Source organism: Dichotomopilus funicola, assembly GCF_033296635.1.
Source record: "Dichotomopilus funicola strain CBS 141.50 unplaced genomic scaffold C8A04scaffold_32, whole genome shotgun sequence".
NCBI classification, from domain to species: Eukaryota; Fungi; Ascomycota; class Sordariomycetes; order Sordariales; family Chaetomiaceae; genus Dichotomopilus; species Dichotomopilus funicola.
In genome coordinates, this window is record NW_026944053.1 from 294,181 (window position 1) to 320,283 (window position 26,103).

Here is a 26,103-nt window from a genome sequence, read left to right on the forward strand (position 1 = left end):
GCAAAGAGAGGAGCTAAGATGATGTAGTGCCTGGGATTTGGGAATGCAGTGTTAGACGCGCTGTGTGGAAGCATAGAGCGTTTGGGTGCTTGAGGACGGCCGAAAGGAATCTCTTTAAATACACAAATGATTCCCCCTCCGCCCTCAGACCAACAGGCACCTTACGGCTCGAGATCATCGCGAGAAGAGAGACAGGTACCTCGATATGGGCTAGTCCTGCCAACAACAAACCCCCCTTGTATGACCTAGCCTCCATCGCCGGCGCCGTTTGGCCGTCGTTACGGAGGCGGCCCCGATCCGGGAAAGCGAACGGGTTTAGGGCGGGCAAAACTTCGGGCGAAGGTGGGCCGGGGGTGCTGAGTCATCAATTGCGAAAAGGGAAGGTTGTGCTTCAACATATATTGCACTGCTGCCAGTGGACAAACCTACCTTGGCTTGAAAGCCCATAAAGCTCGGTATTCTCAGCCACAGAGGAATGTGTGAAACGGGACCATCATGAGTCAAACGCCGCAGAAACAGAAACGTCTGTCTCGCATTGGCAAGGCCGCAAGAACAGACCCATCGGAGTCTAACAAAAGCCACGACTCTACAAGTAGTGACACAAATGGACACTAATAACGTCATAGGAAAAAACAAGACAGACACACCCCATCTCGCCCGTCTAAGTATATCGTCAAAGGGTAACATCCTCTGTACCGGCTTTTACCTTCATCATCGTTTCCTCCAAGGCCTTTTCATCCTCTGCACCCAGCGCTACGTCCCCAATGCTACTGACAACCCCACCCTCCCCGTCCTCCGAATCTTCAAACCAGCTCAAAATCACCATCCTCCCTGCCTCAAACAACTCTCTCCACTTTTGAATAAACTCCTTTCTACCAATCGCCGACGCAAGTGAAAAAGTGCTCGCACACATCAACCCGCGACTGGTGAAGTGGCCCCGCATCAATGGCAAAGACATGCTCCCGGTGGTACGCACATTCAGGTCGACGACAAAAAACTCCTCGCCTCCGTCGCCCCGATTGGAAGCTTCCAGAACGTCGGCACCAACGGGGCCCGCGTAGCCATGTGAGGCGACCCAAGCGGCGATACGCTCCATCAAGGGGGTCAAGCGCTTGCGGAGGGCATCTTGCCGGGAATAGGAGATGGTGCTGCCGGTCCAAACCGAGCCAGAGATTGTCGTGATGGTGGTATCTGTGGTTGCTTCACTCGTGGTGCTCTCGCTATCGCTGGCAGTATCAGTGGAGGTTCCGTTGGTGTTGTTAGAGCTGAGGCTGCTGCTGCTACTGGTCCTGCTGTTGAGGCGATTGGTACTCGCACGGGTGGGGGTGGTCAGGATCTGCTCAGAAGCGGCAAGGAAGCGAGCTTCGCCAGTTGAGGTGACGAGGAAGGTAAGGCCATAATCGTTAACGGGGTCCTCAATGAGCTCAGTAAGGAGGATGGCGGTCGGAGAGAGATGTGCGTTCTCCGAGGTTAGCAAGGGAAGAAGACGATGAAGAAGTCCTCCTCCAATGGCTTGTCCTACGTTCCGGCCTTCCTCTGTCCTGGCTCCGTCTCCCCGGGGATCCCCCCCTAATTCCAACAGCAGCTGAGCCTTTTGGACCTCAGTACGGATAAGCCATGTCCCGGCCCCGCCATACCCTTGCTGGGTTTTGACAACAAAAGGGATGGGCCGGGCACGGACAGCGTCCAGGATGCGTCCTATCTGCGCAGATAACCAACAGCCCCTGGGTCCCTCACACGCAAGCGGAATGGCGGCGGTGAGGGACTTGTCATTGTCAAGCTCCTGGCACGGCAAACAGCAGTCTTGCGCCGGCGGAGGCGGGGCTTCTGTCTCGACAAACTGACATTTTGGCGTGGGTATACCAGAGCGAGCAAGGGCGCCTTTGCTGTTGAGTATGAAGTGCGCTTCCAGACTATGTGTGAGTGGGTGTTGTTCCAACCCATCCAAGATGACTTTGTATTGGAGTCTGTCAATGGCATGTTCCTTCAAAGGGATGCTGGCCGGACCAGCGCAGAAGATCAGCTCTGGTCGTTGGGAAGGGTCAAGTGCAGAGAACGTGGCCTCAGCATCGCGGCGGTCGTGCTCGATATCTTCAGAAGAGCGCCCCAGGTTGAAAAAGATGACGGGGGCATTTCCAGCAAGAAAAGAATCCCGCTGCGAGATGTGACTGAGACATTTCTTGGCCAGCGAGCGCGTTAGGGAAATGTTGTCGTTGCTGAGCTCCTGGTGAGAGCCTTTGACGAAAGTTTGGTCTTGGTAAATGAATTTGGTATTACGTGGGACATCCCGTGTGAGGCCCACAGCGGAGGAGATACCGCAGAACGCCATCCCGAGGCGTGTCCGGGCGTTTTGGGGGCAGGCCTCCCGGTAGAGGTCGGAGAGGGTGGCGTCGAGCTTGACCACGGGAAGCGCCATGTTGAGCGAGTGTCTAGGAGCCGTCGGCTGGTGTTTGTGAGCGAGATGTGTGCTGTGCGACAGGTAATAGGATGGGGAAGGAAAGGAAACTACAGAGTCTGATTACGAGTTTGATTCGGTATATAGGTAGCTGCGCAGGGACGGCCACTATGACAGTCAAGGTACAGACAAAGCGCGGGGTGGTCGATCGGGCCTGGACCTTGCACGTAAAAAACGAGATGGTCAATGGCCAATGTGAACGAGGAAGGACATCGTATGTAGGGAACCGAAAATGGTAGGTTACCGTAGGTATGACGATTTTGAGACACTCCACTGCATCCTGCATGGCGATTCGAGCTCGTTATGCCGGTCCCCCTTGGCTTTCGGCCTCCATCTACACGTAGATGCCCAATTTACGGGATCGCCCTAAACAATCGCCGATTTGTGACACAGTGGCGCTCTCAGGGACGGCTGAAGGGTAGCAGTCGGCTGATCCCGACCATGATCGTTTAAGGTGTGCTTGAATCCCTGGTCGGGTCGTCTTGACCGGTCGCGTTTGCCATTGCCAATTGGTCTCGCAGGCGAGTTCAGCTCTCGCGCAGAGCTCAGCTCCCGCGTCGAGCTCGAGAGCAGGGGGAGGTCCGGGATCGAACTGGTGTGATAGATGGTGATATCATGCGAATCCACTGCATTGCGTCTGTGACACGGCCTAGTTGTTGTGGGCCGCTGGCGTTGTGCGAATGTGGTGCGACGTGCTTTTTGGTCGTTCTAGGGATAATCCCCGCCTCCGTTTAAGCCATTACAAATAACCAGGACACCACAATCGGTAAAGCCGCGATCGCCGTAGTCAAGCAATCGGTACAAGAATGGTGGTTGGCTCGAGGTTGGCCATCGAGATGTGGTGTTACGCGCTTCAAAACGCTGTTCTGTCTCGTGTGTATTGTTGCTTGTTCTAGGGGTAACGCCCGCCCCCGTTTCGCTGGCCTACTAGTTCGATGCCCAGAGACTGGGCAATTACACATTCGCAAATAGCGACGACACCACATCAAACATGCTGTTGTTTCGGCTTGTGATTGGCGAGTGTTGTGGTTCTGGGGTGAAGCTGAGACTGCTGGGTCTTCCGCGGAGATGCTAGGACACCTCTTGGGATTAAGAGGGGGCGTTTGTGCCCGGCTTTGGCAAGCTGATAATAGGTTGGGTTGTTCCTACCTCGGGCTCAAGCTTCAAGACATTCCTCCCCTCCGTAGGAAAGAGCAACTAAGTTCTACGGCTGCTACAGGAATTTCGATTTTTGAAATGGGAACGGGTGGGAAGACTCGGCCGCTTGGCACCTTAGATAGGGTCTTTCGAGAACGCCATTGGATCTTGTTGAACGGTGGAAGGCCAGTGTTGAGCAGCACGTAGTCGACAAATATCTTGCCTGAGATGATTTTCTCGCGCGTCAATCAATGTCATTGGCTTACCTAATCACCAAGTCTGCTCACATGGTATAACCACGTGCAACGGCGCATGATTTCCTTTCTTCTAGACTTTTTGAGATAACTGTTGAACGCATCACTGTTGCAAGCATCGAGTGTGCAAAAGCTGTGCCAATCAACGTGAAATTCTGTCAAGCTAGAATGTCTTTTATGAATGTGCCAGATGCGCATGCTGTCTATCCCACAAGCCCCTCTATGCCAGATCTGCAATCATGCAATGCCCTACTAACCACCGTAACCTCGTCATCTTCACCTCGAGTAATATCCGTCGATAGCCTTCCACGAGAGCCTTTTAGCACCGTCTAGGATACTCTCTTCCCGGCTCCTCCAAACCATCGAACAGTTCCACTTCCACCTAACCTGTCTGCAAACGTCACAACTCACAGGCTCCCAAGCAACGGCACCTTCTCATACAACCCATCATACAACTGACCAACCCACCCAATCGTCTCCCCACCCCTCGCAACCACCCCCAAACCACCAGCCGCCCACAGCCCCGTGGCTGCAACAGCCACAGCATTAATCACCAACCACCGCCTCCGCCTTGCCTTCCTACTCGCCCGATCCACCACCGCATTCCCCGTATGCCGTTCCACCACCCACCCGGCCCCCTGCGCGAGCCCAATCCACTTCGCCCACCCCCACACCATATGCCCGCACCCAGCACCCAGCATCACCGCATACGCCAGCCACGACACTGCACCGTGCCGCGCAAATCCGTGCGCGACAAATGCCAGTCCAACATTCGCACTATCCCCCTCGACAAGCAGCGGCAGACCACGGTTAAGAAACGCGTGCGCGGCTAGCACGCCGGCGAAGACGTATCCGGACGCGGAGATATAGCTGAACAAGGGCCAGCCGCGGCGGAGGTAGCTTTTGGGGGGTTGTCTGGAGGAAGAACCGGTCTTGGCGGCGGCGGCCGAGAGGGCGGCAGAGGATTGTTCGCCGCCGTAGTAGCGGTGGAGGTTGTGGGAGCGACGGATGAGGCGGAGGGCGAGACCGGAGCCGACGTGGGCGAGAGCGGGGAGGGCGACAAGTAAGGGTTCGGAGAGTGGGGTTTGGTAGATTTCGCGGGCGAGGAGGAGGTAGGATTCGGAGGCGGCGACGGAGCGGGCGGCGAGGGGGATCAGGGAGGTTGTGGCTAGGTGGAGGGCGCCGAAGACGGAGAACGCGTAGGAGGAGTAGCGTTGGATGCGGGTGACTGCAAGGGAGATAGAGGTTAGCGGGTGGTAGCCACTAAGCACCAAGATAAATTAGAGGGAAACGGACGGTAGTAGATGGCCCCATGGCCGCTGCCGCTAAGCCCGAGGCTGGTCGAGGTCGAGGCGGAATGAAGGGATGGCGACGAGTCGGCAAGGGAACCGTCGGTATTCTCCTCGAGCAGTGGGTCGTCTTTGTTGGCATTTGGCGAGTCCATGGGCGCCGGGTCGATCTCTAGCAGCGACACGAGCGTGGACTGGGACGCTTTGGAAACGAGTGATCGTTGGTCGTCCATGATGGCGGAGAGAACCGCGGCCGCCTCGTCTCTCTCTCTCTCCCGTCGCCCTCGGCTGTTTATTGTTCTGGTCGTGCGTTGTTCGGTTTGACGGAGTGGACTGCATTTGTTCGTTGGTTGAATCCGCTAAAACCAATCCCGGCGGGGTCCCTGGTGGACCCCACAGCGGTTGTACAGGGGGTAGTCTTGGCGCACATCAGCGTCGGACCCTTGCAATCAATCGTGGTGCATAACATTATTTCTGGGCTCGCAATTCAACTCCAGTAAACGAAACATCTCGAAAAAAACAAAACTCCTGTCGAACACCACCAAACTATCGCGAACCGACATTTTAACCTCAACTCTACTTCCGTAACCGCCACAATGCCTCCAGTATGTCCACTCCACCCAAACATCCAATGCCCAATTCCCCATTCTCCGTATTCCCCATGTCCCAACTTTGAACTCCCTAGGTAAACTAACACAAACACCCCTCAGCGCCACCACACCCTCCCGGCAGCCCAAACCTCCTCCGCCCGCGAAGCCCTCCAATCCTTCTACTGCCAGCTCTGCCAAAAAGGCTACTCGCGCATGAACGACTACGAAGCCCACCTCAGCAGCTACGACCACAGCCACAAGCAGCGCCTGAAGGACATGAAAGCCATGGTGCGCGATCCGGCCGCGACCGCGCGGGCACGGAGGCAGGAACAGAAGGCCGATGGGGTGATTAGTATTAAGCTTGGGGAGGCTGCTGCTGCTGCTAACAGTGGTGGGGGACCGGGAAGTGGGAGTGGGAATGCTGCTGCGGCGGCTGCGGCGGGTGGGTTTAAGAAGGGGGGGTTTAAGAAGACGGGGTTTAAATCGGCTTTTGGGCCGCCGGTGGGAGGAGGGGCAGGAGCAGAGACGGCTGCGTCGAAGGAGGAGGGTGGGGTGAAGAAGCAAGAGGAGGGGTTGGGAAAGGTTGGGTTGACGATGATGGGGAGTGAGTTGGTGGAGAGTGATACGGAAGATGAGGGGTATGAAGTGTATGACCCACGACGACCGACGGATTGAGAATCCCTTCGATGATGGCTGTCCAGGAAAAAATATGTCGGAAACCCACAAAAGGAAATGGAGGAAAGGGGATGAACTCCCTAATTATTCTCAGAACGACATATACAACGCCGGGATCAACGCCCTCTTCTACGCCAAACATCTACGCCAAATACCAACAACGCCACTTCTCCCGCATTATCAAAACAGCGTTACATCCGCCCATGCGCCTATTGTCCACCCATGGACGTCCACATCCGCGGCTCAAACTGGGACAAGTCCTCTTCCAACAACCCGAGAATATGAGTGTTCCCGGAGAACCAGTTCCCCAGCTGGTTCGCCTGGGCAGCGGGCCCATATCCGGTATCACCATACATCCCCCCAGGCCCGTTGTTCCCACCCCCGCCTCCAGCATGCCCATAATGGTGTTGCCCCGGTCCCGGCCCCGTTGTCCCAGGAACATGGTGATCATGCATTGGATGTGGGTGCCCGCCCGCAGCAGCAGCAGCAGCACCAGTGCCATACGGCGGCGCCACAAACCCCAACTGGCTCAGATACATATCGATATTATCCCCAACCGTCACCATATCATGATCCCGCAGCCCGTGAGGATCACCACCTCTGTTGCCACCACCACCGCCCGGGCCCAGCCCAGGAATCCCCGCAGGACCACCGCCGCCGCCGCCGCCACCGCCCATGCGATGGGCGCGCGCTCGCACACACAGCGTCGCGACGTTATACAGGACCTGGCAGATGCGGTGGAAACGCACGACATACTCGCCGGCCCCGGTACGCGTGGGGTCGGCACAGACGGGCTCCATGGAGTAGGTGAAGTCGGCTAAGCGGCGGAGGTCGTCGGTGTCGGAGGTTTCGATGATGTGGCAGAAGAGGATGATGAGCGGGGTGAAGGGGACGTAGATGAGGTTCCTTTGTTTTGTCATCAGCCACCGATACCCGCAGAGTTTGGGAACTGGGGGAAAGGAACATAGGGGAAAGAAAAAGGGGGACTACCATCGAATACACCCCGCTTTAACAGGTAGACTATCCCCCGCCATGTCCATATACTCCTGATGGCAGCGAAATGCCTCGCGCGCGGCGTGGATGCACTCCGGGTTGAAAGTGCTGGGCGAACCGGGCGGGCTGGGCATAGCGCGGTAGACGAGGGTTAAAGAAGACCAGTGGGTTAGTTCGTCGCCGAGGATGGCCATCTCCATGGGGAACTGGCTGTGCGCGTCGAAGCGGACGCCGCGCATCTTTTCGCGCGTGTGTCGCATGAGGGGTTCTTGTTTTTTTGAGAGGTTGACTGTTGTCTGTCAGTCGGCTCCTAATCCCAGGGGAGGAAAGAAAAGGAAAGAGAAGAGGGAAACGAGAAGGAAAAACGCACGCATGGTTTGAATCAACTGCCTCGCGCTCTCAGACCGCTGCTCCAATGGCGCAGCCAGCGCAGCCGGACTATACAGCTGCTCGTACGCCTTCCCCAACACATCGGCATACGCAATCCACTGGTTCAGCACAAACCGCCACGAGTCATCCGGCATATCAATCGATTCGTCCAGCCCGCGCGCGACGGTGATGTCGTAGTCTTGGATGGCGGGCGCGCGACCGGAGCGCATAGACAAGGCTTTGTCGAGGAGGTAGGCGGCCCAGAAGAGGATGGCGCGGGCCGGGGCGGTGGTGTCGACGGGGGCGGCTGGGTCGGCGTCTTCGTCGTCTGAGTCGTCGTTGGAGATACGGTGGTAGCCTAAGGTCTGGCAGAGGGTGGCGGCTGCGGCGGTGAGGTCGCGGGCGACGGAGAATTTGGAGATTTCGATGGCGTAGAAGGCCTGTGTCTGTCAGTGTGTGTTCTAAGAAATAGGTGCGAGACTCGAGGGGGAAAGAAAAGGGAACTCGCCCCCATCAGCAACAACTCAATACTCTCCTTGCGCGCAGGCATCAGCAGCGGCATGTTACTGAGCGCCGTCTCAAGATTATCCCGACACAACACCATATACTCCAGCAACTGCTGCCGTTCCGGCCCCGACGACACGGCCGCCTTGTCCTGCAGCAAAAAGAACAACCCGCCATTCACAACCCCCCACGACATGATATTAAAATCCTCCGTCGCAAAATACACCTTACTGCACCTCTCCGCAAAATTCCCGCCCACCACAAACAAACAAATCGACGCGAAGCTCACCAACCCCCCATCCTTCTTCATCTCCCTCAGCGCGGTAACCACCACAGGCGCCGGCGGCATGGGCAGTTCCCGTAGCCCCCCAGGGGGTAACGGCTTGGCGTGCACGAAGCGCGACTCGTGCGCGCTGGGCCGGTTCTGCATGGCCACGATTTGCTGGAGTGACATGAGGGCTGATTGCATGTCGGGGTCGAGTCCCGGGGGTAGGGTGTGGGCGACGGCGTGCTCGAGGAATTCGCTGGCGAAGACGGTTTGGGCGGCCATGGAGGAACCACCTTCGAAGGCGGAGACGGAGGTATCGTCGTCGGGGATGGCGGCAGCAGTGGTGGTGGTAGTAGTGTTGGCAGTGCCGGCGGTGTTGGTGGCGGTGCTAGTGGTCGCCGGCGAGGGGTTATTTCCACCGGGGCCGACGGCGGTAGCAGAACTGGCATAGCCGCCGGCGGTGAGAGGTTCGGTGGCGGAAGCGGAGGGACTGCGGGTGTGGATGGAGATGGCTAGGTCACGGATCATGTTTTCGATGTTTTCGAGCCGGGACTCGAAGTGGTCGATCTTGCGCTCGCTGTGGAAGTGCATGGCGCATGTTGTTAGAGGTTGTCGGTAGAGGGCATGAGTGTACAAAAGGGTGTGTGAGAGAATATGAGAGAGCATGAGAGAGCATGAGAGAATGTAAGAGACTCTTAAGAGAGTCTAGGATATGAGAATAACCACAAAAATGAGATGAGATCAGACTCACTACTGGGTCGAGATGAGCACGCGCTGCCGGGCCTCCTTGGGCCGCTGGCCGGCACCGGTCGAGCTGCAGGCCCGGTTCGCCGTCTTGCAATTGGCACATGGCGAATCCTTGTCACATCGGATCTGGCAAAGGGTCGGTGTCTCAGTTACTTGCAGATGCAGACAGCCACAGTCGGTTGACAGACAACCAACTGCCAGAAGGGACTATGCTTAAGTGTGGATCGTAGACGTACCTTACGAAGTCGACATTGGTCACACTTTTCACCGGAAGAGACAAGAAGAGAGAAGCCAGCCAGTTAGCATGAGCACGAACAGAGCAGACAAGTAGACGCAAGGGCGGGCATGTGGTGGGAATGTATATCACGGGGTACATAATTAACCAGCGGGGTATAGTGAGGTATAGTAAGACGGGATGACTTACAGCCCTCCTCGCAGGGCCTTCTCCATCGTGGTAGTCGGGCTCCTGCATCTCCACCACCTCTTTCTTTCCTTCCTTCGTTAAAACCCCCTCTCAAGCCCACTCGGGTCAAGTCTCAGTCTCGGTCGTCCGCGGACGGTTTTCCTCGCGCCGGACCTCGCCGAGAACTGTCGGGCGGTACCGTTCTCCGTCCGAGACCGGGACACCCCGCGGATTCCGGATCCGGGTCTCCGGGTGGGATTTCCGCGTCCCGCGCGAAGCGTTCCAATCCGGATGGGTGGATGGCGCGGAGCCGAGCCGGAAGCGCGGGAAGGAAGAGCGGGAGGCGGAAGGGAATGAGACACCACCGACCGAATGGGAGTGGTTGTTTGGTAACTTGGCGGGGGCCGCGGGGGCCGATTATTCACTCTCAAAGATGGAAACGTGGGCAGAGAACCAAACAAAAGTAAGGGAAAACACCCAAACGGGCGGTTGCGTCTTCGAACAGGACGCAGTACGCAGTGCGCAGGTCGGGTATGTAAGCGAAGCGGGATGGATGCAGGTCCTACTGTGGAAGAGAACTGGAAAGGGAGGGTGAAAGGGGGGGTGGGTTGAAGTTGTTCGTTCGCCTGAACATTAGTTACCCGCAGCGCTTTGGTGGGCTGGTGGATGGATTGATTGGTTGTGCTTTTCACAATTACTTTTTGGTTTCTTCGATCTCCCGCAGGGAGGAAAGGCGGGCAATATGGCGAGTGTTAAAAAGAGCGGGGAGGGGGAGGCAAATGGTTTGAGGACACGAGCTGAGGGGACACACTGTCTGGCAATGGTCAACGCAAAATCGCGTCGAGCTTCCGATAAGAGAAACGGGGGCGCGGGAAAGATGAAGTTGCCGAGGAAGTTGTGAAAGTTGTGGTGAGTGTGGTGCTTGCTCAGGGTTAGGGTATAGTACGTATTGAAGGTGACTGCAGGATTTCTCTAGTGGCGTCGGCACGTTCTTGGCCGTCTCATCAAGCGTTCCACGGCACTCAGGTCCGCGAACCTGAATCATGCATGCGCCCAAAACGAAAGGTGAAAAAATCGATGATGCGGTATAAACCGAGATGCCTCGGTTTAGGAAGTCGACTAACTTGGTGTCGGTACATGAAACGATAGACTGCTGCATGGGTACTGTAATGAGATACAAAAACACAGTGGACGACCCTAACTAAACCCAGAAACACCCAAAACTAACCCCCTAAACACAACACTCCTTCCCCTTTCCATTATCACCTTCGCGCATTCCACTTGCATCTGCATCATCCACCAACACACTCCGATTCCGCTCCTGCGTCGCAACAGGCACATCCAGCGCAGGATTCCGCTCAAAGAAATTGACCGGTTTCAAGCCGACAACCATCTTCTCGACAGGCATGACAGGCCAGTCCTCGGCGCGGGGGTTGTGTGTTGACCCAAACGTGTGCCACACCACGATGTCTGTGTTGCGTGCGTTTCCCTTTTCTTCTTTTTCGGTACTCTCTTGGCCGTCCTCCTCCTGCTTCTTCTGCTTCTTCCTCCCCTCAATCCACGACGCGATCCCCTCACCACCGGCCGATTGCATCGTAAATCGCCCCGCAGGAAACATCTCGTCTAACTCATCCCTTTCATCATCATGATTATCACTGCTGCTTCCATGAGGATACCTCGTCAACCAAACCGCATGCCTCGCAAACTCCGCCCGCTTCGCATGCCAGCTCCCCGGCTGCGCCAACAATGTCTGGCTGTACCACGGCATCAGCCGGAACCCGACTGGCGTACCCGTAAAGGGGTGCCGTCGCGCCTCGTTGACGATGGTGAATGTCCGGTTGGTGGTGAAGTCCAGGTCTAGGCCCGTCTCGTCTTCGACGTACTGCTGTGTCGTGACGTACCCTACGCCGTGGGGGTTGTTTTGTGCCAAGGCTGGGTCTGGTGCTGTTGGATCGTCGGCCGGCAGGGCGTGGGACTCGTGCACGAGCAGCGAGTTGGCGTGCCCATCGACGGCTGGGTCGATGCGCAGACAGAACAGGTGCTGGTGAAAAGGGGCTAGAACCCCGGGCGCGACGGTCGTGCCGTAGGGGACGGAGATGTTGCGGCCGTGGGCGTCCAAGTCAACAGGGGCTGTGGACAAGATCCCCGTGGCGCGCACCTCGTAGTGCAGCGAAGCGTCCTGACCAAAGTAAAAACAGAAGATGTACTCGTAGTTACTCGCCGTGATGACCGTTTGCAGCACCAACACCCGGGACCGGGTCACGGCGGCGTTGCCCGTGCGGAAGTTGGTGTGCTTCCACAGGATCCCGTCGTCAATCTCGTGGCAGCAGATCACATTGGGAACCTTCAGCGGGAGACCCGACGGCCCCCCCACGAGCCAGCCGTCAAAGTACTTGATACACCCTAGACAATCACACCCCAGCGCTAGACTATTCGCGCACAGCCCAGCGCCGTCATTGCCCAAGTCGAACGCGGCTTTGCGAGGGTAGGGTGTGCGGGGGTCGCCGTAGGGGACGAACATCTCGGCCAAGGACAGACGGTAGAAGAGGGAGCGGCCGTCGAAGCGGATGTCGTGCAGGGTCATGCCCTCGCGGTAGTTGAAGCCCACGCGGAAGTGCCATTTCTCCCAGGCGATCTTATGGCCGTCGACGACAAAGGACGGGCCGTGGGGTTGAGTGACGTGGTAGGGTTGGGTGGTTGTGCGCGGGGGCGGGAGGTTGTTGAGGGTTGGGTAGTACTCGCTGCCGGTGTGTAGTTTGCGGTGGTCGTATTCTTTGGATGTGGTGGTGCTCCTCTCCCCGGTGGCGGTGGATTCGGTGACACGGTCGTGTTGGTTTCCCGAGGGTAGATGTAAAATCTTGACGACGCGCAGGTCGTGGGACATTTTGACGCAGAGATCGAGCGGGTAGGCGTAGTAGTTGGCGTCGGGGTCTTCTGTCATGCGCATGTAGAACCAGCACTGCCCATATTATCAGCTTAACTAACATCCCCAAGGAAACACACAGAAACAGAAAGGAATACCATAGTCACAAGCTGCGACATGTCATTCATCCCGTCCGTCCCATACGACCACGGCTCCGCAACCACCGTCGCCCCCTTGGGCAGCTTCAACGCAGCCACCTGCTCCTGGACCCCCGGATCCGCCAGACATGCCTGCTCCGCCCGGCGCATATACGCACCATCGATATGCGAGTGCCGGCCAGGTAGGGGTTTCTCGGAGATCACTCCCTGGGAGTCCTTGTCTAGCTTGACCTTGAACTCGGTAAAGGCGCCGTTAACGTGGGCTAGGATCCGGGCGACACGGGCTGGCGGTTTGGGGTGCTCGCCGGCGTGTTCCTGGTCTAGGAAGGGTATCATGGCGGCTTTGGGTGGCTCGCTGAGGGTGATGGCCCGGAAGAGGATGTCTGTGGGGTTGGCATGGTGCTTTCGGAGGATTTCGGCGGCCTACCAATGATTTAATATTTATTTTCTAGTAATTATGGATTGGGGGGTTGAGGTTGTGGTGAAATACCAACTGGATCTCCTTTCCCGTGAGCGGGTCAAAAGGGTGCTGGGACGTCATGGCGAATCAGGGGTAGCCGGGAATCAGGGGTAAAGTCATGTGTGTCTTAGCAGCCAAAAGTGATGAAAATTGAACCAAAAGTGAAAGAAAGAGTGCGAGGGAGAAACCCAAGTCAAAAAGGAAGGGGCGCCCAACGACCCGATGTTATGCGGGCCGGCAACTGGTGGGCCGACCCGGAGCGGGGGTGGCCGCTAACGGGAGGTGCAGCCGGGCCGAGCGGGGCCGGCGCCGGTCCCGTTCCGTGAAGGTCAGGTCGAGCCGAGATATCCGTATCCGCGAAAAAGAAACCGAAAAAAGAACAAAGAAAAAAAGAAATATTACTCTATCGAAGCACTTCCTTTTCATCAAGTTGTCAAAGCATTCCAACGTCAAATCAAGAGCATCCTACCTTAATATCATTTATTACGCATGAAATTACTCTTACACACTCGCAAACACCTCAGCCGTCTCGACAACACTCCGATCAAACCCCACCCACGGCTCCCCCATCAGTGCCCCCGCCTTCCCAGCATCAAACCGCCACGTCATCTCCGGATACGTCTCCCCCGGGTTCCCTTCCACAATCACATCCCGCCTGTGCGGGAACTCTCTCCGTAACACATCGACCATCCGCTGCGGCGACACCCCGGACTCGCCCACAACCATGTACCGCTCCCGTGCGTCTCTTTTAACACTGGTGGCACTCTTCTCCACGGCCTTGAATGTCAGCCGCGCGAGATCCCGCACGTCGACAAAGGCGCTCCGGTTGGGAGAAAAAGCCGGGATGGGGCCGCCGTGGTAGAGATTGTAGATGTCGAGGGCGCGGATGCTGAGTTTGTCGATGGGGTTGGGGAGGAATAGGGGCGGGCCGAGGACGAGTCTTTTCATTCCTAGTGTTAGTATCTCTCATCTTCATCGTATTAATCAGAAAATGGGTAAGAAAACCTACGCCGGACACAAAGCAACCATATCGAACCCCCCCTTTCCCTCACTCTCAGCCTCCATCTCCACTTCCTCACCCACCCTCCAAAACGCCCGTTCCGCCGCAGCTTTACTCGCCTGGTACACCACATACCCCGACGCATTCTTCCCCAGCCTGCGCACCTCTTCCTCGGCGTCATCGTTCCAGTCCGCTTCGGTGAAGACATGCCCCGCTGGTCGGGAGGGGGAAACGATAGCGCTAAAACTGGAGAGGAATACGACGGTGCGAAAGGGGTTGGATTTGGATTTGCCCCTCCTCCGAGCCTCGGTACGTGCAGACGCTAGAAGCGAAGTGGTACCGCGCACGGCAGCACGCATCATCGGCTCGGGCTCGGTGGCGGTTGTGGAGACTGGGCTGGCGCAGTGGATGACGGCGTGGACGTCTGGGTGTGTTAGTCAGGACTAAATCTGACTAGATCAACTTTTAAGGGAGGAAAGTGAATAATTCACCCCGGATGGCATCGTCAAAGGCCCCATCCGCCGCGATGTCAGGGACTTCATAGATTTCCAATTCGCGGGCCTCGGCCGCCTCGCTGCTCGGTTGCTTTATCTGTCGGTAAAGATCAAGCGCCCGGAGAACAGCATCTCGGTCGGCAGACGGCCGAACTGTGCCGCGGACATGCCACCCACCGGAGAGGAAGGCCCGGGCCGTGTGCACGCCGATGTAGCCGTTGATGCCCGTGATGAGGACGCGTTGTACGGGGGTCATAGACATGGTGGTTTTGATTCTACTCTTAATGAACGGGATTCAGAATCGGGGTTGTGGAATGATTATTGTTTTGTGGAATAGTTCCAAATTAGTCACAGCAGATACTAGGCTCAAAGTTGTGTAAGTCAAAGTTATGGAGCTGCCGAGGTCCGACATCGCTGCGAACAAGCGTCAAACTAAGGGCGCCGAGGACACCCGTAGGAAGCCGCAGCTCGTTGGCTTTTGTCTCCGTTCCACGTCCATCTCGACAAATTCATACCAGTATTCGTGTTACAATTTGTTTTAGAATCAATACGTATAACGCTATTCACGGCGCTTTTTCGAATAATACGTGCTTGAATGATTACGGCTGATGTTCCTCATGCACCCTGTCACACAACTGGGTCGACTCGACCCAGAAGCACATTTAGCTATTAATTAATTAACGAAACTCAGCGGTTAAAACCAATGCCTTAGACCAAACGCTCATTCGTCACGGTCTGCGATCCCATTGGCGATGTGGCCGACGCCACGCAGGATGGCGTCCAAACAGCTAGACAACCTCCGGCGATGAACAAGCCCGTCTTACCCTCGCGTTGCTGCCCAAGGATGGAAGAAATACGCGTGGTGCAAGGTAAGGTATTCGACTATTTATTCGGCCAAGTCTCCATCTTCAAAAGTCTTTGTTTTGTATGCTTTTTAAACTTGCAAACCCATTGAACTCAGAATCATAGAGTCTCATATCGCGTCATCTGATCATCAGACAAATCAACCAACAAATTCTCGAAATGAAGACCTCCGTTTTCGTTTCTCTTCTCTCCCTTCTAGCCAGCGCTACTCTGGCACTCCCGACTCCCGAAGAATCAACTGAGCTCACCACCGATGGCAACCCCTGGCACGGCCGGCAGGTGCGCACTCGTGACGAGAACTGGGACCCCAACAAGGGGGGTGATGTTCCCAACCCGTGGGAAACTAGTTAGGGAGGTTGGCATATGAGGGAAGAAAGGAAGGAGAAGGGGATGAGCTAGGAAGGGGTAATTAGGTAGTAAGGGTCACAAATCGGAAATTGAATTATGGCTTAGTTAACGAATATCTATAAATTGTAAACTTCAGTCAGGGTATACTCGCTCTTGAATCCACCCACCACTTATACCTCCTGCTTCTTGCGCATTTGAATCAAGCAATCGTGGCAGTAGCCGTCTTCTCGGACCGCCCCAGCTGCACAATATCAATCTCCCCATTCTCCTTCGTCGCCCTCTCCAACCTCTTCCGCGAACAACTCGCCGTATACCTTCGACACGCCGCATCATCCCCATCCTCCCCCCAATACGACGATTCCCGACAGCTCTTGGCCCACAACTCAAACAACAGCGTCCACACGCTCAACGCCGTAGTAATCGCGATCAGCCCCAACGAGTTCAACGCTGTCCCCGCGGCAGGCAAACAGCAAAACACCACGCACACCGCAAACCGGTTCATCAACCGCGCCCATTTCGGTAACCGGCACTGGCCCGCGGGGACTTTGTGCTCGTGGCTCAGCGCGATAAGACCCATGCAGAACAGCGCCAGGCCAAGGCCTTCGCAGTAGTATAAGCGCAGGCCCAGGGAAAGGGTCGCGGCGGAGCGTTCTTGGTAAACCTCGGTTAGACCGTCGAGGGGGGTGGCGGCGGAATCGCGGAGGACGACCATTTTGCAGAGGGCGGCTGCGGCAAGGATGTAGGCCATGCTGAAGGGGAGGTGGGACCATTGCCAGAGGAGGGCTGTAATCGTTCGTTAGAGAAAGTCAAGTCAAGGGGTCACTTGAAGATGTGATGAAGAGCGGGAAAAGGGGTAAGGGGGAAAAGGGGAACTTACAGGATTGCACGCTCCGCCGAATGGCATGCACCCGCAGGGTACTCCCATCAATATCAAAATACAACCAGTTAAACACAGCCGCCTGGGTCAACCCCAAGATAGCCTTCCCCAAAAACGCATTCAGCGGCATCGCAAACGCCCCCGTATTCTGGAACATGATGCCCACGACCGAGTACCCAAACACCAGCGACACAAACGCATTGGTCCGCTCGACCTTGTGCTCGATGTTGATGGCCGGGAAGAACTCAAACCAACTGCGGAAGCGCAGGGCGAGGGGTGTCTCGTGGGCGCTGCCGTACCGGAAGAGGGCTACTGATACGCTTTTGCCGAAGAGATCGACTGCGAGGGCCACAAAGGCGAGTACGATGCGGGTTACGTTCAGGGGTGATTCGGCTCCTCCTTCTTCGCCACCTGCTCCTCCCTCTGCCGCAGCCCTGGCCTCGATCGCGAGATGGGTGTCGGTGGGAAGGGGGTTGGTCACGGTGGTGCTGGCGATCCAGAGGGCAGCGCCGACAAGGATGTTGAGGACCTCGCTCACCATGGTGCCTTTGACGAGGGGTAGTAAAAAGGCTGTGGCAGCGTAGTAGATGGCCATAGCCAGACGGGCGGCTAGGTAGAAGGCGACCATCTGGGTGTAGGAGTCTTGGCCGGCGTGGAAGGCCTGGATGATGTTGGTGGTGTGTCTGGATTGCTGATCAATAACAGAGTCAAGAAGGAGAGTGAAAGTCAAGGATAGGTAGAGAGCGGGAGAGAAAGCACTGACCCTAGGAGACACGAAATCAAGAAAATAATCTCGACCCGCTGCAGGATATCATCCGTCTGGAACCAGCTGACGACCTGCTGCACATCCGACCAGATGCGCCAGCTCATGCAAAACGTCACGATGAACCGGATCAGCTCGCGCCCGTCGGACTCCTCGGCCGCGTGGTCGCCGTTGATGGCGATGATGCCGACTGTTGGGACTTGGAGTTAGAAAACAATCATGAAGATTGAGGGAGAATACATACCGTAGAGGAGGTCGAAAAAGAGCTCGAAGCTCATGATTTCTGTGTTTTCCGCCGAGCGCCTATATTGTTAGCGCCCATCGTCCAGCCCAAAACCAAAACAGTAACACACCACTCACCACAGTAGTCCCCGATGAAAATACTGCTTAATAACCGGCCGCTGAAATAACTTCATCGCCTCGCCGGCCTCCCCCTTCCCCTCCGTCGTCCCACTATAACTACTCACCCCCGACGACGACGCCGTCATCCCGTCCCCTTCCTCCCCATCCTCCTCCCCCTCTCCCTCCCCATACGTCCTCAACTTAGCATGAAACCCAAACTTATCAAAATTCGCATTCACCCCTCCAACCCCATACTCCTCCTTCGCAATCTTCAACAACTGCGCCTCCAACCCCTCCAACTGCGCCCTCACCTCCTCCCACTCCTCCAACACCTGGGCAACCCCATCCCGCTCCCTCAGCCGCTGCCGCCGCGTCTCATGGTGCGATTTCGTCTGGTGCAGCAGGTCGCGGTGCTGTTCCGATCCGTGCACGACGACTTCCACTTGGATGGGCGGGTCTGCGTGGGCGGTGTGGGCGTACCGTTTGCGGAGGGATTCGACTTCGTCGGGGAGGGTTACTAGGACTTTGGTGCCATTGGGGAGGAGGAATTCGGAGGGGGGGTGGCCGCGCCGGGGGGGCATTTTGGCACTTGTGAATAGAGGTCTCTAGGAATCTGTTCGGATATGAGGGTTTATGGGATAAAAAGAGAGAGGAACGATGCTGTTGTCAAGTTGAAAATGAGGAACGGGAAAACTGAAAAATAAGAGTTGAAGAAGGAATGCTGGTCCTGGACTCGGTATTCAACCTGATTGGCGAGCCTTTTAGTGTTTGCCCCCCATCGGGGATCGCGTCAAATCAACCTTATCACGAAATGATCGCCAATGGAACTGCACCCCATCAGTCAGCACAGCGCAGCGGCTGAGGTGCACATTACCAATGGCTGCTCGCCTTGACCATGACGACGGCATGGGATGCTTGATGCCAAGAGAGATGGAGAAATGAGGAGAAGAAATAAGACGGACGGACAGTGGCGGACAGTGCACTGGGTTTGATTTTGTTCTGGTTTGAAACTTTCAATCACATGCTGAACACGTGCAGAACCCAACTAATCTTAGGTCGCTGTGTAAGGGCTGCCAATTAGTTAATTATTTTACCCCGGCTATCAACGGCCAAGTTTAAGACATCAAGTGACTCTGTAGGCCAACAAAGTCTAAGACTCCAAAGTCTAAATCAACGACGCTCCCTGAGTCCCGAGCTGCTCCCTACCCAACCCTCCTAGAAAATGACGGGAGTTTCCTTGCCTTGAACTCCTCTAGCCGAGGGTTAAAGCGCGACAAAGCCCCTTGCCCACTGGTGTGTTTTCCCGTACGCTGTGCTGTAGAATTAAGCTCAACCAAGAACTCAAGCCAAGAATAGTCGCCACGACGCCAACGACTTGGCGACTCGGTGTTCTTGTTGATTAATCATCAGATTTTAAACGTTAATCGGGTAACGGTTAACCTGGTTCTGCGCAGGCCCTTCCAGTTTGAAAACATACCCCGGGCTCGTCAAATGCGCCGTTCCGCCCCAATTCAGAAGAACGCGATTCCCTGCAGGGACCCTCACATATGTAGAGGTGACCTCGACTCCTCGATCATAGAGCGAATAACGTTAGCGCTTTATTGAACACCTACGGCGCCCCATGTTTCAAGGGTTGCGCCCTCAGGCTAACCCTCTCTCCCGTTGTTACTCGTAAGCAGGGCCGACGGGGAGCTAGGAGCGTCTTGTAGTTGGGTGCTTCCCAACCACGAATAATTAACAGGTAGGTAGGTATGTATAGTTATACCTAGTGTGCAATCATTTTGACGCAGCATAACGAGGCATGCAGTATATACAGGCTATGCTTTGTAATTACGCGTAAAATGCGCCACCAGCGCGCACGGGCGAAATCCCCGACCCTTGGTTGGCGTACATTCATACATCGTGGACGCGTGCAATCTGGCGATGCGAGCCCTCCTACTCATTCACTCCCATTCCTAGCCTCGCGAAAGGGTGAACCTCGCCGTCCCGCAACGAGGCGGTTGATGGTTGGATGGTGGAAGCCCTGGAGTCTCCAACTTACACACATGCATGTGGCCGGAAACCCAACCCGTGACCAGCTTCCAACAGCATGGTCCATGGGTCTCAAAAACCATTTAGCGCATAAATCATCCACTCCTTTTCCTGCAGCACATCGTCGCCATGGCAAACGCGCGAGCACAATTAGCCGCTCAGCGAAGCCTCGTATCGTCGGCCTCAAATTCACCACCATCGTCAAAACATGGCGCGACGCCCGATGGACGCGGAACCAAGCGGCCAGCCGACGCCCCCGTCTGCGATCTCGATCCTGCTCAAAAGCGGCCCCAGCACTTTTCCACAGGCCCTCTCGCGGAGGGGATCTCCAGGAAGCTCGGCCCGATTGATTTTTGGGCAAGAGAAGGACATTGGCCGCGAGAATACTTTGAACTCGACATGGAACACATACTTGAAAGGCAGAGTCTCCTGGCCCCTCGCAGGCGATCGAGTTCCGCGACATCGATAACGCCCAGCGATCAGAGACCGAGGGAGGAGAAGAGTGCTCCGTATCGGGATCCGTGTTACGAAATCATTCTCGGGACCAAAGGCAGTTTCATGACCAAGTCCAACCTCGATATCACCAACGCAAATAAGGCTCTTTGTCGGACTCTACTTGAGAACTCTCAACCGACCCCCGAAGACTCGTTGTTCCGCGATGATATCTTCCAAGCTACCTGTGACATGATACATAACCGTAACGAGGCACGCGTCATTCGGGACATCACCAGGCTTATCGTCCCCTCGGCAGAGAGCCTTGCTACATTCGGTGCGAAACACCTCGACCACCTGGTTGAGAGTGTCAACGAAGGATGGAACAGCGCAATCCCTTTGGTAGGGGCTCGACCACAACCCGACTACTCTGTTGGGTTCAGACGCGAGGCGTTTAACGACGGCCAACTCGCGAAGCTATCGCCGTTTGTCGGTGATTTTATGGCTAGGGATCTGTCGTTCTTCATGGCCACCTACTATCTGTACTTCCCGTTTCTAACGTGCGAGGTGCAGCGTGGGGCTGGAGCACTCAATGTCGCGGACCGCCAGAACGCACACAGTATGACGCTTGCTGTACGGGCGGTTGTTGAACTTTTTCGTGTAGTAAAGCGCGAGGGCGAGGTTCATCGACAGATCCTCGCCTTCTCCGTCTCCCACGACGACGAATCGGTACGTATCTATGGCCATTACGCGGTGATTGATGGGGAGGATACCAAGTACTACCGCCATCCGATCCGTAAATACACTTTTGCAGAACCAGAGGGCAAGGAGAAATGGACGGCGTATCGGTTCACCAGAAATCTTTACGATGTATGGATGCCTATGCATTTCCAGAGGATCTGTTCAGCTATCGATCAGTTGCCCTCCGATCTGAATTTGGAGGCCCTGTCCGGGAGGGCAACGGGGCTAAGCTAGAATTTGAGAGCCCTTACATAGAGCATTGAACAATTAAGCTGCCAAAGGTTAGATATCTTTACCGGTGGGATCGTCTTGAATTCCCCGTCCCGCGGTTCACCCACCATATAATTTCAGGCTTAGACACATGGGACAAACGATGGAAGATAGTCGCGTTTCGTAGCATCCCTCTGTGAGAGTAAGAGTCATCCTACAAGGCTACTATTGGACATCCAAGATAATTAGAGAAAGGGAGAAGAAGTCAAATCTCAACGAAATAGGAGAGCGAACCCCTCCCGCCCCCCGTTTATGGCTTGGCACTTGAGGCTGTCAATAGCATGTCTGTAGCCCAGTAGACCCATTCTCCCTAATTTAGGTAGTATTTTCCGGTCATTAGGTGTGTGCTTAGTCACCGTGAACTCATTGAGTTCTGGCCCCGTCATTGGCCTCTACTATGCTATTTTAAAGGCCCACCGCGCAGGCTGATGAAGCCGAGGAAGCGTTCGAGGCCCACGGCCCACCTAATAGGTTCTCGAGGATAGCAATGCCGGTATCTCATGTTAATAATCGAACTAGTAACCGATTCGAAGGAGCAAGGAGGTGGATGCGTGATTAATCGAGAAAATTTCCTCGGAACAAATCGCAACGACGCCTAATGAGACCAAGAATCAACCTGTTGAAGTTTGAGGGTCACAGCAGCAGTCTCGAGTGAACTTGAAGCGGAACTGCTGTCTGTATATACAAATTGTTATGTACACATTCTTCTGGTTACTATGCCAACAGTTGAGTTGCCCCTTTTCCCCCTACCACACCACCGGCGCCGGGCTCTTCACAAAGTCCTTCAACGGCGTGGTGCCATTATAATCTACCGAGACAGCCTGCACAAACGCCTCGGCGACGAGATTGGCCCCCTCGGGACTCGTATGCGTATGGTCCTGCGGGTAAAGCGCATTGGTAGCATCACTGCCCAGCTTCAAAAACAAGTTCGCCGTAGCCTGGAAATGGTCCACAAAGCTCGCCCCTTGGCCGACATTCTTCGCCGCCGACGCCGCATAGCCCACAAACCGCGGCGCACCCGGGGCGAACACACCGCCCTCCCACAAGTTATTTGGCGTCTGGCTGCTCAGGACGACCTGCGCGCCTTTCGCCACATACTCCCGCGCCGCGGCCTCGACGTAGTGGTTGAACGTGTAGACCAGCTCGCCGGTTTTACCTGACGTGCACACCTCGTCGCCGGTGCCCGGGCAGTCGCTGCGGCCGTTGTCGGAGGCTGAGTTGGGCGAGCCGCCGTCGTTGTGGCCGAACTCGATGATAACGATGTCGCCGGACTTGACCAGGCCGGTGATCTCGGTGAAGCGGCCTTCGTTGCTGTAGCTGCGGGCGGATCGGCCCGAGATGGCTTTGTTGACGACGGGGATGGTGAGGTATTGTGCGAGGTATTCGCCCCAGCCTGGAGAAGGATTTATTAATGAATGTCATTAATGAATAATGAGGCTTTGATGAATGTAAATCGGACTAAGAGAGAAACAAACCCATAAGACCATTGCCCGTCTTAGCCATGGTGCTATCGCCCGCCAGGTAGACGGTCGGAGACGCCTGCCGTGTGACCTTGACGGGCGTGGCGCGAACGCCGGAGGCTGCAAGCCCGGCGAGGGCGAGTGATACCCAGGAGACCATTTTGATAGCTGTCCCTCCTATGAACGCAGGAAACGAGATATTTTTGGAGAGAGTGAGCTATTCGTCGGCCTAACAATATCGTGTTTTGATACTTCAAAATATCAAAAATGACAAGAGCAACTTTCAAAATCCACTACGAGAAACAACCACGTACCATCACGGTTCCCTAATCTACTTATAACAGTGATAATAATAGCGATAATAATTATCCCGTACCATAATACAACCCTCGGCATTCACTACTCCGCACCTCCAACAGACAAGACATAATTAAGAGACGTCCCTCGCGGCTAAAGACACCGAACCACCGAGCGGCCCCTGTTCCCCTTCCGAGCTCAAACGCAACACACAACTGTAACGCTCCGGCATTGGAGGAAAAAATAGCCAATGTACAAGTGTAGGTGGTATCGACGTTTCGACAATATGAATTGCCCGCTATGGGCGATGAGCTCTAGAAGCTGGGGTAAATCAGGCGGGACGGCCAAGACCCGGGTCAGCGGATGCTACCAAATTAATGACGAATTGGCCGATGCGAGTCGTGGATTAAAGTATGGCCTTGGTACTACAGAGTATGGCATGACGCCTTTGGACGCCTTCGTCTTAAATGACCTGTGGTTAGGTTGCTAAGTATGGCGCGCTTGTAATTAATATCTAAAAGAAGAGACCTCGGAGTAACGCTTCAAACACCCGAGGAGGAGGTTGCACAGGGCAAAGTTTGCGAGCACGTGAAACAAAAGGTCAATATCCTGAATTTTGATGGTTGAGCTTGAAATTGTTTACGTACAACTCTGTTGAACACGTTGGGTCGAGGGGGTCTTAAAGACAATGGACAACCACCAGAGAGAAAGCGAACCTGCCCACCTACGTATAATTATCATCCCATTGGATACTAACCGTTGTGTACAAAAAGCCATACACCCCTAGGCAAAATGCACTTGGTTCCCCCCTCCCCCCCCAGCGTCTTGATTGTTTAACTTACCTACTCGCACGCATTAACACCACCAAACCTGTGCCTTCCCGATCAACATATTTCAACCAACATACGAACATACACTACTCAATAACTCGGTGCAACGCCTTGGTCATGTTTTTATCTTTTAGTGATTGGTCATGATGAGGCCGGCCCCGTCCGAAAACTAAATCCGTGCCTGGGGCGAGCGAGTCGCAGTATCCCACATGCATTTATCCCACAACCCCCCTCGTATAGACAAGACAACCCACACATACCCGACCCTTGGAGTTCCAGTTCCGTGTTTCCTCCGCTCTATGTTCCATAACGTCGACATGTAGTTTGTGTAAGAAAGACAAGGAAAAAAAGGGAGGGAGACAAAGAGACAGCTAGATGATTGATTACCCGCAGATAACCAACGCCGTCTCTAGCTCCTTAAAACCATATGAGCGAAGCCCCCAACGTTCCGATTTCCGATTCCAACTCCCCGTTTCCGAACGCGATTGTAAACCACTGTTCTACTACGTACGTGCGCGCGCGCACCGGTGGCCCATTCCACATTTAGTCCACCTGCTTCTCACACCCAATCCGCCCCAGTAGCTCCTTACGATCACTGTGCCCGGGCAGGCTGACACCCGTAGTTGTCGGTGACTGCCTCTTAACACCAGTCCTGCGCTCCCAGTTCTTGAGATCGATCTCCTCGACGCCCACCTCCTCCTCGAGCGCCTCCTCATAGTCAAACTCCTCGTCCACCTCGCCCTCCACCTCTTCCTCAGCGTCCCCTTCGTCGTCGCTCCGCACGTCCTCGGCCGGCGCGCCCTTGAGCACCTTCACCGCGACGCGAATGATCATGGCGAACCACATGATCGTCAGGCACTGCAGGAACAGCAACATGGACAGGAAGGACCATTTGACCGTCTCGTTGTAGCAGAATGTGCCTTCCGAGTCCCACAGCGGCTCGAGCAGGTAGCTGAAGCCCTTATCGGTGGGCGGGTCGAAGGGGCCCGTGAGGTTGTCGCGTGGGCCGCGGAAGCAGCCGGTTGGCATGATCACCGGGGTGTGCGCCCACACGGAGTAGCACACGGCGAGGTATAGGAAGTGGCGGGCGACGAGCCACGAGGTCATGAACACGCCGAACATGACGTCGCAGATGGTGTGGTAGCCGAGGTACTTCAGGCACTTGGCGATCTGGTGGGCACGACACAAAGTCACTTGGTTAGCGGGACGGTGTAACGGATAGGGTCGGAATTTTCTGGGTTCTGTGATGACATACCCCGAGAGCCAGGTCGGACACGTCCATGAGAACTAGAATCAGGTTGCCCACGCGCGTGTGGCCGTAGCGGTACGAGGTGTAGATGAGCACGCTCGTGATGATGTGGTGGGTGAACATCTGCCAGTGGTCTTTCCGGCGCTCTTCGATGTTGATGACAATGATCTGTTGTAGCCAGAAGCCCAGCTGCGCCAACATGTATCCCTTCATCAGCCCCGTCAGCTCCCGGTCGGGCCAGCCGGTCCACAGCTCGTGTAAGTTGAGGTATGCAGGCGATTGGTAGTAAATGTACTGTTGTTTCGTCTTGTTAGCTGTTGTTCTTGGGTTGAGCCTAAGCGTTGTGCAGGAGAAAGCCTACCAGTCCAAAGGGCCAGAAAATCGCATAGTAAACCGACATCCAAGCCTGCTCGCTGAACCGGGTGATATCCTTCCTCTTGGACAGGCCCTGGGATTTGGCGAACGGCGCAAGGATGTATTCCATGGTGGCGGCGCGCAGGCCCGTGAGCAGGACGATGCAGAAGAGAATCAGGTGGCCATCATACCAACCCAAGCCGTATTTCCCCGTGCTCGGGTTGAAGTAGGAGAGGTTGAAGTATTTGGCCGTGTAATCGCGGGCGCGGGGCATGCCGTGGGCGAGGAAGAGGAGCGCGAGGAGGTTGAAGGAGAATCCTGGACAACCCGTGAGTTAGCTTTCTTGTGTGGTTCGAATAAACGCTTTGGGGCTCCCGTTCGCGGAGCCGCGGCCGTGGTGGGAAGAAAGGCAATGATCGTAGACGCACCAATCTGGTTGTTAACGAACCAGCGAGTAAGCTGCTTCATTGGGCCCTCGTTTTTCCTCTTGACGCGCCGAACGAGTACGACATTGCTGTTAGCTTGCTTGTACAGAGGGCCGTTCATGTGTTGCGGCTTGCCACTCCTCCGCGACGCGCGAGACGGG

General features: G+C 55.6%; 10 protein-coding genes across 10 annotated transcripts; 2 read left to right on the forward strand and 8 right to left on the reverse strand.

Annotated features, from left to right (window-relative positions):
• Window positions 1–673: 673 nt before the first annotated feature.
• C8A04DRAFT_28785 (uncharacterized protein) lies at window positions 674–2,416 on the reverse strand (the record flags this gene model as incomplete). Its single annotated transcript, XM_062780777.1, has 1 exon — window positions 674–2,416. One exon carries the CDS (start codon window positions 2,414–2,416, stop codon window positions 674–676), a length of 1,743 nt encoding a protein of 580 aa, XP_062636961.1.
• A 1,837-nt stretch (window positions 2,417–4,253) lies between these two features.
• On the reverse strand, window positions 4,254–5,368 carry C8A04DRAFT_28786 (uncharacterized protein; the record flags this gene model as incomplete). The annotated part of the gene is made up of 2 exons (XM_062780778.1): window positions 4,254–5,074; window positions 5,143–5,368. The coding sequence occupies 2 exons, from the start codon at window positions 5,366–5,368 to the stop codon at window positions 4,254–4,256; spliced, it is 1,047 nt and encodes a 348-aa protein (XP_062636962.1).
• A 363-nt stretch (window positions 5,369–5,731) lies between these two features.
• Window positions 5,732–6,400, forward strand: C8A04DRAFT_37380 (uncharacterized protein; the record flags this gene model as incomplete). Its single annotated transcript, XM_062783852.1, has 2 exons — window positions 5,732–5,740; window positions 5,846–6,400. The coding sequence occupies 2 exons, from the start codon at window positions 5,732–5,734 to the stop codon at window positions 6,398–6,400; spliced, it is 564 nt and encodes a 187-aa protein (XP_062636963.1).
• A 209-nt stretch (window positions 6,401–6,609) lies between these two features.
• C8A04DRAFT_28788 (uncharacterized protein) lies at window positions 6,610–9,125 on the reverse strand (the record flags this gene model as incomplete). The annotated part of the gene is made up of 4 exons (XM_062780779.1): window positions 6,610–7,306; window positions 7,391–7,682; window positions 7,764–8,202; window positions 8,271–9,125. 4 exons carry the CDS (start codon window positions 9,123–9,125, stop codon window positions 6,610–6,612), a joined length of 2,283 nt encoding a protein of 760 aa, XP_062636964.1.
• Window positions 9,126–10,915: 1,790 nt separating this feature from the next.
• Window positions 10,916–13,246, reverse strand: C8A04DRAFT_37382 (copper amine oxidase; the record flags this gene model as incomplete). Its single annotated transcript, XM_062783853.1, has 3 exons — window positions 10,916–12,643; window positions 12,706–13,128; window positions 13,196–13,246. 3 exons carry the CDS (start codon window positions 13,244–13,246, stop codon window positions 10,916–10,918), a joined length of 2,202 nt encoding a protein of 733 aa, XP_062636965.1.
• A 420-nt stretch (window positions 13,247–13,666) lies between these two features.
• On the reverse strand, window positions 13,667–14,915 carry C8A04DRAFT_12281 (uncharacterized protein; the record flags this gene model as incomplete). The annotated part of the gene is made up of 3 exons (XM_062777287.1): window positions 13,667–14,105; window positions 14,175–14,589; window positions 14,657–14,915. The coding sequence occupies 3 exons, from the start codon at window positions 14,913–14,915 to the stop codon at window positions 13,667–13,669; spliced, it is 1,113 nt and encodes a 370-aa protein (XP_062636966.1).
• A 1,155-nt stretch (window positions 14,916–16,070) lies between these two features.
• On the reverse strand, window positions 16,071–18,434 carry C8A04DRAFT_12290 (uncharacterized protein; the record flags this gene model as incomplete). Its single annotated transcript, XM_062777290.1, has 6 exons — window positions 16,071–16,654; window positions 16,749–17,169; window positions 17,230–17,431; window positions 17,512–17,701; window positions 17,756–17,814; window positions 17,872–18,434. 6 exons carry the CDS (start codon window positions 18,432–18,434, stop codon window positions 16,071–16,073), a joined length of 2,019 nt encoding a protein of 672 aa, XP_062636967.1.
• Window positions 18,435–20,013: 1,579 nt separating this feature from the next.
• On the forward strand, window positions 20,014–21,291 carry C8A04DRAFT_37384 (uncharacterized protein; the record flags this gene model as incomplete). Its single annotated transcript, XM_062783854.1, has 1 exon — window positions 20,014–21,291. The coding sequence occupies one exon, from the start codon at window positions 20,014–20,016 to the stop codon at window positions 21,289–21,291; it is 1,278 nt and encodes a 425-aa protein (XP_062636968.1).
• Window positions 21,292–22,073: 782 nt separating this feature from the next.
• Window positions 22,074–22,947, reverse strand: C8A04DRAFT_28794 (SGNH hydrolase-type esterase domain-containing protein; the record flags this gene model as incomplete). Its single annotated transcript, XM_062780780.1, has 2 exons — window positions 22,074–22,720; window positions 22,803–22,947. 2 exons carry the CDS (start codon window positions 22,945–22,947, stop codon window positions 22,074–22,076), a joined length of 792 nt encoding a protein of 263 aa, XP_062636969.1.
• A 1,510-nt stretch (window positions 22,948–24,457) lies between these two features.
• C8A04DRAFT_37385 (TLC domain-containing protein) lies at window positions 24,458–26,063 on the reverse strand (the record flags this gene model as incomplete). Its single annotated transcript, XM_062783855.1, has 4 exons — window positions 24,458–25,084; window positions 25,170–25,457; window positions 25,525–25,835; window positions 25,946–26,063. 4 exons carry the CDS (start codon window positions 26,061–26,063, stop codon window positions 24,458–24,460), a joined length of 1,344 nt encoding a protein of 447 aa, XP_062636970.1.
• Window positions 26,064–26,103: the final 40 nt, after the last annotated feature.